At 46.9% G+C, this 10,134-nt stretch overlaps 1 protein-coding gene across 1 annotated transcript in view; it reads left to right on the forward strand.

Moving 5' to 3' along the window:
- Positions 1-2,323: 2,323 nt before the first annotated feature.
- The window catches only part of MESD (mesoderm development LRP chaperone), an 11,526-nt gene continuing 3,715 nt past the window's right edge, over positions 2,324-10,134 (forward strand). Inside the window, 2 exon segments of the mRNA XM_024193927.2 lie at positions 2,324-2,513; positions 8,853-9,085. Of these exon segments, the coding sequence (XP_024049695.1) occupies positions 2,343-2,513; positions 8,853-9,085 (404 nt within the window). The 5' untranslated portion in view covers positions 2,324-2,342.

Genomic DNA, 10,134 nt, shown 5'->3' on the forward strand with positions numbered 1-10,134 from the left:
TAGGATTGCATTATTCTTGTTTTCCACGAGTATCACTGGGGTAGGAAGAACCATAAAGCTCACAAACATTCCCCTTGCTAAGGCCCTGATCCTGCAAATGGCTTCATGCAAGCCATAATTGATTTGAGTGAGGTTCTTCACACACGGAGCCAGTTGTAAGATCCTAGCCTCGTATAAGAAACGCTCCTTTCCCTGAAATTCAGAACACAACATACAAAAACTTTAGTACATTTAGAAGGAATGCATAATATTGTATACTGTAGGATATTCAGAACCATCTGCTCACCTGACTCATACAAGTAGTTCCATTTAGGCAAAGTGAACTACTCATCTGAGTAAGGCAAGCAGAACTTGTATGTGCAATAGGAGCACCAGAAGACAAAGTAAAGAGGGGTTTTTTTGTTTTTTTTTTCCAGGGAAAATGTGTTATTAGAGACAATATATCAAATTAGAAACTTAGTGGTATGTATTTTTTTATTTGCATACACCAAAATCAGAGACAGAGATCCAGCTTTCTAAACTTTGAATATTTAGTCTGTAAATGTGAACGTTTTCAGTAAATGTAAACATCTTCCAGCAGTAAGAATGTTACCAGAATCATCTTTAATAAAAGCAACATTAACTATGGCAATCTGATATACCAGACCAGATATTAGATACAGTGCCAAATCCTTGAACAAATATGTTAATTAATAATTTATGGAACAGCTTTGTGAAATAGCAGCTAATTAAAACACTGATTTGGTTACTGTTCATTTAATAAGCTACAGGAATAGGCTTATGGTTTAACAGCTTCCTCTTTCTTCTGCACATTTGTAGTAAAAATGTTAGAAAATGGTAACATATTATATGGTTTTTACAGCCCTAGCTGAGCACACCCTGGCAGACCAAGGCGGCTGTAACTACGGTGACCAAATAGCAAGTGTGAAAAATCGGGACAGGGGGTGGGGGATAATAGGCATCTATAAGAAAAAGCCCCAAATATTGGGACTGTCCCTATAAAATTGGGACATCTGGTCACCCTAGCTGTAACAGACCCAAGCCTTGGATCGCATAGGCTCTTAGATTTGTTGGGTCTGGAACAGAGGCGAGTCACTGCCTTAAACTCCAGACTTCTGGGCATACACTCAGGCACATCCTCTATCCAGCTTCCTTTCCTGTGATATGGACTCCAGTCCACCTGCCAAGGTCCTGAAAGCAGTGCTGGGTGCTGGCCCTCTTCAAGCTGCCTTAGAAGCTATGGCCCCTCATGGTTTCACCCTTCAGAGACTACATGGCAGTTAAAGCAAGTCTTCTGCTACAATTGCATGAGATCTCTGGGACAATTCCAAAAGCCAGAGGATCTCCAACACTGGGAGCCAATCCTTACAGCACGGACTAAACACATCTGCAGTATTGCCAACTCTCATGCTTTTGTCATGAGTCTCATGATAATTATTGTAAAAGCAGCAAAGAGTCCTGTGGCACCTTATAGACTAACAGACGTATTGGAGCATGAGCTTTCGTCGGATGCTCCATGCTCCGTATCCGACGAAGTGGGTATTCACCCACGAAAACTCATGCGCCAATACGTCTGTTAGTCTATAAGGTGCCACAGGACTCTAGATCCAGACTAACACGGCTACCCCTCTGATACATGATAATTATTGTTTTCTTTAAAGCCCCAGCTCCTGGAGTCAAGTGGATATGTGATTTCAGCCTTCCTTCTTAAAGAAAAAGTTTCTAGCCCTCATGGCTGCAGAGAAAGCTCCAAAATGTGACCCCAGTGTGTCCAAAAGGCTCAAAAAGCAGAAGGAACACTAAATCTATTATTTTTACCTAATCTCATGATTTTAAAGCCAATTTCAAGCTTGACTCATGACTTTTGAACATTGGGGGTTGGCCATACCGCATCCGTTCATCCTCCTGAAGGAAAGGGGAGCAATCACTTAAAGATGTGAAAAGTTTACATTACGTTTTGAACTGTCTTTTCAAACCTAGGGTGGGTTTCAAACCTGCACTGGGTTACGCCCAGGCAATCCCTTGGCCTCCAGGAGGGCTTGAGCTGGGCCTAGGCGTGCAGAGGCTGCCCCCAGTGTCAAGCCAGGCTGGGAATTGATGTGTGACGCCTTCCTGTTAAAGGTGGGGCGGGCGGCACTTCTGTCTTTGGTCTCCTACCCCTGACCGGTATATGGCCAGCCCCTGCTGCAGCTCCCACACACGCTGGTGGCAGCTGCTGCCCTACCCCCATCCCTCGCCCGGCTCTCAGGCCGGGCCCTCGGGCAGAGGCCGAGCCGCTGTTGCCCCCGCCCCCGGAGGCAGGACTCGGAGGAGGCGCCTCCTCCCCGCGGAGCCCGGAGAAGATGGCGGCGGCCGCTAGCTGGGCCCGCCTGGGCCTGGTGCTGCTGTTGCTGGTCGCGGCCGCCGGGGCTGGCGAGCCGGAGGGGAAGCGCCGGGCCCAGCCCGCCAAGAAGAAGAAGGACATTCGGGATTACAACGATGCGGACATGGCGCGGCTGCTGGAGCAGTGGGAGGTACGGGCTGGGTCGGGGACCCGCGGCGCCCCCCGCTCAGGCCACATGGCGCCCCCCGCTCAGCCCCTGAGCCCTCCTCGCCGAGCTTCCCTCAGTCCCCCACCGCTCCCCGGTGTCCACGTGGTGCCTCCCCCCTCAGCTTTCCCCCACCCCCCCCACCCCCGCTTAGCCCTGAACTGAGTCGACATGTGCTCCCCGCTGGGGCCCCCTCCGGGCTCTCGGACCCCCCCCAGTCCCCATCGCTGCCCGCCCCCCTCCCGCGCCACGGGGCTCCGCGCAGCTCGGGGTGCGGCCGACGGGAGGGCGCGCTCCTGCCCCAAGGGGCGGCGGGACACTTCCCCAAAACTGCTGTTGGAGCCGTGTCCGCAGGGGCCGGGAGCGCGCTGGCTAGTTCCCGCCGCTGTGCCGGGGAGAACGGGCCGGGGTTCCCCTGGCAAGGAGGTGGGGGGCGAGCTGTGCTACTGGGGTCGGGGTTCCCTTGCCGACAACGGGGTTCGGCCCCGCCGTGACATATTCCACCTCCGTCAGGTAGATCCGATAAAAGGTTGTTTGGGGGCGTTGATGGAATAGGTAGGATCCTAGTCCCCGCATGACCCCCCTTCCCTCGTCTGCCTGAAATCCCCAGTTACAGCCTGGGATGAGTGCAAGTAACCCTGGGAGTTGGCAGTTTGAGCCCTGTCCACTTTACCATGGCCAGAACTTGATTCCCTCCCTGCTTGAGAGCTCTGCTGTGGTCAAAGCTAGTGAGCAAGTCGATAGTTACTTTGTGAGATTGTGAACAGATAAATGACAGGTTTCAGAGTAGCAGCCGTGTTAGTCTGTATCCGCAAAAAGAACAGGAGTACTTGTGGCACCTTAGAGACTAACAAATTTATTAGAGCATAAGCTTTCGTGGGCTACAACCCACTTGCATCCGAAGAAGTGGGTTGTAGCCCACGAAAGCTTATGCTCTAATAAATTTGTTAGTCTCTAAGGTGCCACAAGTACTCCTGTTCTTTTAACAGATAAATGGTTTCTACTAGGTAGATGTGGTGGAGAGCACAAATTAAGGTACCACATATCATCAGTTACTCAGTTCAACTAATTGTAGCCCACTTTGTTCTCCACTATCTCTTCCCAACTAGACTGACTTTCAAGCTAGTTACTATTTGAGGCCCCAATCTTGAGGACATGTACTACTCATACATGTTAACAACTTCATTTATGAAACAGTAATAAGTCACCAGAACCAGATGGTATTCACCCAAGAGTTCTGAAGGAACTCAGATATGAAATTGCAGAACTACTAAGTGTGGTATGTAACCTATTGCTTAAATCAGCCTGCTACGTTAGCTATCCACCAGTCAGCTGGTAAAGGCCAATTTTTTAAAAAAGGCTTCTGAGGCGCTCCTGGCAATTACAGGCTGGTAAGCCTAACTTCAGTACCAGGCAAATTGGTTGAAATTATACTAAAGGACAGAATTATCCGAGACACAGATCAACACAATTAGTTGGGGAAGAGTCAACACACCTTTTGAAAAAGGAAATCATACCTCACCAATCTATTAGAATTCTTTGAGGGGGTCAACAAACATGGGCAAGGGTGATCCAGTGGATCTAGTGTACTTGGACTTTAAGAAAGCCTTTGACAAGGTCCCTCACCAAGGGCTCTTAAGCAAACTAAGCAGTTATGGGCTAAGAGGGATGGATCAGTAACTGGCTAAAAGGAAACAATGGGAAGGAGTAAATGGTGATTTTTCACGATGGAGAGAGGTGAATAGCAGTGTCTTCCAAGGATCTGTTCTGGGGCCATTATTGTTCAAACATATTCATACGAGATCTGGAAAATGGGGTAGACAATGATGTGGCAAAGTTTGGAGATGATACAAAATTACTCAAGAGAGTTAAGTCCAAAGCTGACTGCAGCGAGTTACAAAGGGATCTCACAAAACAGTGGTTTGGGCAACAGAATGGCAGGTGAAATTCAATGTTGTCAAATGCAAAGTAATGCATGCTGGAAAACATAATCCCGGCTATACATACAAAATGATGACTGCCAGATGATGGGATGGATCACTCAGTAATTGCCCGGTTCTGTTCATTCCCTTTGAAGAATCTGACATCAGCCGCTATAAGAAGAGAGGCTACTGGGCTAGAAGGATCATTGGCCATACTGGGTCAGACGGTTCTTATGTTCTGTTTACTTTCCTTTATTGCCTGTTCCCTGTCTCCCCATGGGTCCTTCTGTCACTACAGTCTCTTCTATTTCTTTTCTCCCCATCTGCTGCCTTTTCTATTTGTCTCTCCCAAATGCCATAGAACCTTCTGATTCCATTCCTTCCCCTATGGTAGTTGTTCAGAATGTTTTGTTCTGTTTTTGAAAGCAGCAGAGGTAAAAATATATCACTTTTATCTGTACCCAGTTACACAGGGTTCCAAGTCAAAGTGTGGGAACTGGTTTTTGCATGTGCCTTTTGCACAGGAGATTTTTGCAGAGAAGAAAAATGCCACCTGATTCTGCTGAACTGAGTATTTTTGTTGAGCAGCTTCTGGACTTCACAGTCTATGAACTGGCACTAAGGCCTTGTCTACAGGAAAAAAGCATTGCATTAGAAATTGTGTTACCTAATATGTTTTAACTAAAATGATGTTAAAACATGATTTAACTCTTGGTTTAAAATGATGGTAATCATAACTAGCTAATATGTTTCCTTGTAGAGAGCCTTATTTTTTTAGTGTTTCCTATCTCTATGGTAACCAACAGCAAGGATTGGAAAGTGGGAGTCACACCCTGCCTTCCCAGGGGGCTGCCAAAAGAGCACACAGGCCTTGTGAGGCTGAAGAATTTGTAAGAGGGCTATATGTGCACTCTCCTCCTCCTCTTGTCCCCCTGCCTTCGCCACCCTCTCCCCCAATCTTCTGGGTGTCGGAAGGGAAATTTGAAGTAGTTGTAAATGTGTGGGATGAGAAAACTGGAAGTGTCAGATAAAGGGCAGGGGAAGAAAAGGAGAGTTATTACAGAGCGTGTGATTGATAAAAATGAGACCATATGGAAGAATGGTTGTGGTGTTAGGAGTCAGGAAGTATTAAAATTCAAATCCTGGCTCAGCTACTAACTTACTATGTGGCTTTGGACAAGTTAGTTTACCCCCTACCTCAGTTTTCCCACTTGTATAATGAGAATATTGGCCAGTCTCTCAGGGATGTTGAGGATTAAGTCCTGATTATTTTAGGATGAGGTAAAACTTTATTTAATAATCTACCATATATCTTTTTATATACACAGGGCATAATCTTCAACTGTTCTGAACTCATTCTTGACACAGTTGAGGGAGGAAGGCAAAGTTACCGCTAAGCTGCCTTTATGCCTGCCTCAAACCTGCGAGCACATGGGACTGAATCAGACATGTAATAGTTAAAGGAGTTTAAGGGTTTTTAATTTATGCTTTTAATGGCTCCAGGAGGAGCTAAAGAGGGCAGTGATTGGCCAGCACGCATTGTGCTCAGGCCTTGCCCATTATACTGGGGGGGCAAGTAGCATAGAGCACATTACATTTTCTTTATGCCACCCAAGGGTTCCCATATGTCAGGGTAATCTCTAACAGCCCCTCCACGGTTGCTTTCCCTCTACTTTGTATAGCCTGAAGAGCATAAGAGAGCCAGAAATGGAGCCAGAATTCTTTCCATGTCTAAAACTTATGTTCTTTAAAACCATTTATTATTGCACTAATTTTAAACGTTGGCATTCCCCAGGCTTGGCTCAGAGCTAAAATCATAAATTACCATAGTTTTTTTTGGCTAATTCTGTAATAAAAATATATACAATACAGTATGTGGAAATCAATAACAGAGTGAGTTCATTTTAGGAAGGGGTGTGTGAAGAGAAAACAGATAAAGAAGAAATGTATGGGTGTCATTTAATCCATTTAGTACTTTCTTTGTGAAACTTCATGTTCATGCATGCCTGGCAGACTTACCTATTCATTTTAAACTGAAAATCACTTATTTGTCTTGCTTTCAGTTATTAGTTTTGGACTTCACACAGTAATACATATCTCTTTTATAAAGCTTTCTGAGAGGTCTTCAAGTGATGAAGTGCCATGTAGAGAAGCTGTCAATCACTCCTTTTGATGGAAGGTTATACTTACTCAAACCAAAGCAATACTACTTTGAGAAAACGAATAAATGTTCATAGCCATTCAGCTAATTGATATCAATAGGCATGTGTTGTTATTGCAGTCTTAGCCAGTTTGTGTAATGTATAAGGATTAGTTGAAACTTTGTATTCCTAGCTCCTCTTTTCACAAGTACAAAATAAACTACATTTGTGTGGCTTAAACTAATTTTAGAATAGTACTGAGAATTGCTTTTCTGTTTCCTAAAAATTATTTCTCAGTAATATGCTTTATGCTTTCACAATACTTTGCAAACATGGCCTTTCTCAGCATCCCCAAAAAGTGTTACTCCCAATTTTCAGGAATGGGGACTAAGGCAGAGAGAATAAGGATGGGATTTTCAGAAGTGTTTGTGATCTTTTTCCCCATGGAGTTTGTGCTAGTAAATCACTTACATGCTTGTGAAAAATCCACCATAAATGATTTACTGAAGGCTACATAGTAAGTTGGGAGCAGAGCTGGGAGCATAGTTAGAATTTCTGAGCTCAATCCACTAGACAGCTATTCTCTCCTCTCCTCCCTTCAGCCATGCTTTGTATATACAACTCACAAAAGTTCAATCAAAACCAGTTTGCAAGCAGTGAAGAAGGAAAAGCTTAAATACCTATTTAAGAAGTAACACTGTAATTCCCCAAAGTAAAAGACTGCAGGACAACGTTGTGATAGAAATTCAATTTAAAACTCTAGGTCAGTCAGTAAAAAAGCAAACTCCACTTGTTCCAGACAGGAAAACAGCTGCGGCCATTCATCCGAACCAGCATTGTCTTTTCCTGTCTCCATCATGTGGTTGGAGGATAATACCTGATTCATAAGCTGGTATAGGGCACGGTGTAGAAATGAAAGTAAATGTACAGGGGACCTAAATTTAAAAAAAAAAAAAATCAGGAAGAGCTACTAAACCTTAAGGGTGTGTGTGTACATGTACATTGCAACGCTGCTTTTGTATGTTCCACAAAGTATACAAGGTGCATTGAAGTGTTTATTGCTTCTGTGTGTCTTGTATAAACGAATATATAAAGCAGGGGTGGGCAAACATTTTGGCCCGAGGCCACATCTGGGTGGGGAAATTGCATGCAGGGCCATGAATGTAAGGCTGGGGTGTGGGAGGGAGTGCGAGGTATGGGAGGGGATATGGTGTGCAGGACGGGGTTCAGAGTAAGGTGTTGGGGTGCAGGAGGGGGTGTGGAGTGTGGGGGGGCTCAGGGCAGGGGATTGGGGTGCAGGAGGGGTGTGGGGTGCGGCAGGGGGTTGGGGGGCTTAGGGCAGGGGCTTGAGGTGCAGGTGTGGCAGGGGTCGGGGTGTGGCAGGCTGCTCAGGGCAGGGGGTTAGGGTGCAGGAGGGGCTCGGGGTGCGGGCTCCCTGCCTGCCCTGGCCCCATGCCGCTCCCGGAAGCGTCCGGCACCATGTCCCTGTGGCCGCGGGGGGGGGGGCAGAAGGCTCCACGTGCTGACCTCACCTGCAGGTACCCTCCCAGAAGCTCCCATTGGCCGCGGTTCCCCATTTCTGGCCAATGGGAGCTGCGGGGCGGCGGTGCCTGCAGGCAAAGGCAGCGCACGGAGCCCTCTGTGCCCGCCTGCCCCAGGCGCCGCAGGGATGTGGTGCCGGATGCTTGCGGGAGCACTGCGGGGCCCGCGGCACCATGGGGGTGGCAATCCTGTGGGCTGGATCCAAACCCCTGATGGGCCGGATCCGGCCCACGGGCCGTAGTTTGCCCACCCCTGATATAAAGCATGTGGATGATGTAATTTAAATTGGCACCAAGACAGTTACATTTCTTATATAGTACGCAATGAATGGGTCAATTTTTGTTTGTAGTTTTATCCCCATTGTATCCCCATTGAAGTCAGTGGGACTTCAGGGGTGTGAATAAGGGCAGAATTCTGCCCTAAGCATGTGGCATATATAAGGTGATGGGGGGGGGGGAGGTGAGGAAGGATTCACAGGTCAGTAAATATCACTTAAGAGTTGGAGCAGTCTCCCAGTAAAGAGTTCAGGAGATGCAATTTTGCTATATTTGTCTTTATTTTGGAATCCTCATAATTAAATCAAACACATCTTGCTCGTTATCACAAGCAGTGTCTAATAATTTTCTAAACTAAACAGTGACAAATGTCAAAAGAATAGGTTGGAGTTTATATTGAGGTTAAGTTTAATGTGTAATTAAAATCTGTTTGTTTCAAAACAGAAAGATGATGACATAGAAGAGGGAGATCTTCCTGAACACAAAAGGCCATCAGCACCAATAGACTTCTCTGAAATTGATCCAAGCAAGCCTGAGAGTATCCTGAAAATGACAAAAAAAGGGAAGACTCTTATGATGTTTGTCACAGTGTCAGGAAATCCCACTGAAAAGGAGACTGAGGAAATTACCAGCCTGTGGCAGGGCAGTCTCTTCAATGCAAACTATGATGTACAAAGGTAAACGATTGTCTTCAAAGTTCTGCATGGCTTTGACAGGACCCTGATGTTTCTTTCTCGAAGTGTTCTTCAAAGCTGTTCTGTTTCTCTCAGTCTGTTTCTTTGCTCTCCTAAATCACTGTTTATACCTTTTTAACCTTCCTTCAATCCTCCTTGGTAGTAATGTGGTCAGGTATACAAAGCTTTTTAAGACTTAAGGTATGTCTATACTATAAATGTGACTCCACCTATATGAGGTTGATTTACAGCCACTGCAGTAATCTCTGTGGTGGTGCATGTCCACACTACCCTCCTTGGGTCGGTGGTGTGCATCCTCACCAGCAGCGCTTCCACCAACCTAAGAGGGGCAGTGTGGGGAACTGAGAGCCCAGTCTCTCAGCTCTGCTGGCAGTTTCCTGCCAGTAGTGCCCCGAGTGGGCAGAGAGTCGCCCAGGCTTCTTGCCCTGGCTCTCAGAGGGGAGCAAGGTCCAGCTGCCCAGCTCTCCGGGGGAGCAGAGGCTTTTTTTTTTTTTTTCCCTGTGTGAAATTGACAAGACAGCCAATGTAAGGGACGCAGCCTCTACACAGACACTGCATCACTCTAACTACACCGACTAAGCCTTACATCTCTCATGGAGCTGGAGTTATTATATCGGTGTTGTAGGGCACTTTCATCGGTGGGAGGAAGGCTGTAATGTAGACATGGACATAATTAGGTTGACATAGGTCGACATACGGCAGCTTAACTGTATAGTGTAGACCAGCCCTTAGTCATAGTCATGGCCTAGCCTTTTTCTAACTCAATCCAGCCATCTGTCTTTTTAATTGTAATTGTTTATGTCAGGGGTCGGCAACGTTCGGCACGCAGCTCGCCAGGGTAAGCACCCTGGCGGGCCGGGCCAGTTTTATTTACCTGCTGACGCGGCAGGTTCGGCCGATCGTGGCCCCCACTGGCCGCGGTTCGCCGTCCCGGGCCAATGGGGGCGGCGAGGAGCCGTGGCCAGCACATCCCTCGCTCGTGCTGCTTCTCGCCGCCCCCATTGGCCCGGGACGGCGAACCGCGGCCAGTG

Source organism: Terrapene carolina, unplaced genomic scaffold (assembly GCF_002925995.2).
Source record: "Terrapene carolina triunguis isolate 2854851 unplaced genomic scaffold, T_m_triunguis-2.0 Scaffold67, whole genome shotgun sequence".
NCBI lineage: Eukaryota > Metazoa > Chordata > Testudines > Emydidae > Terrapene > Terrapene triunguis.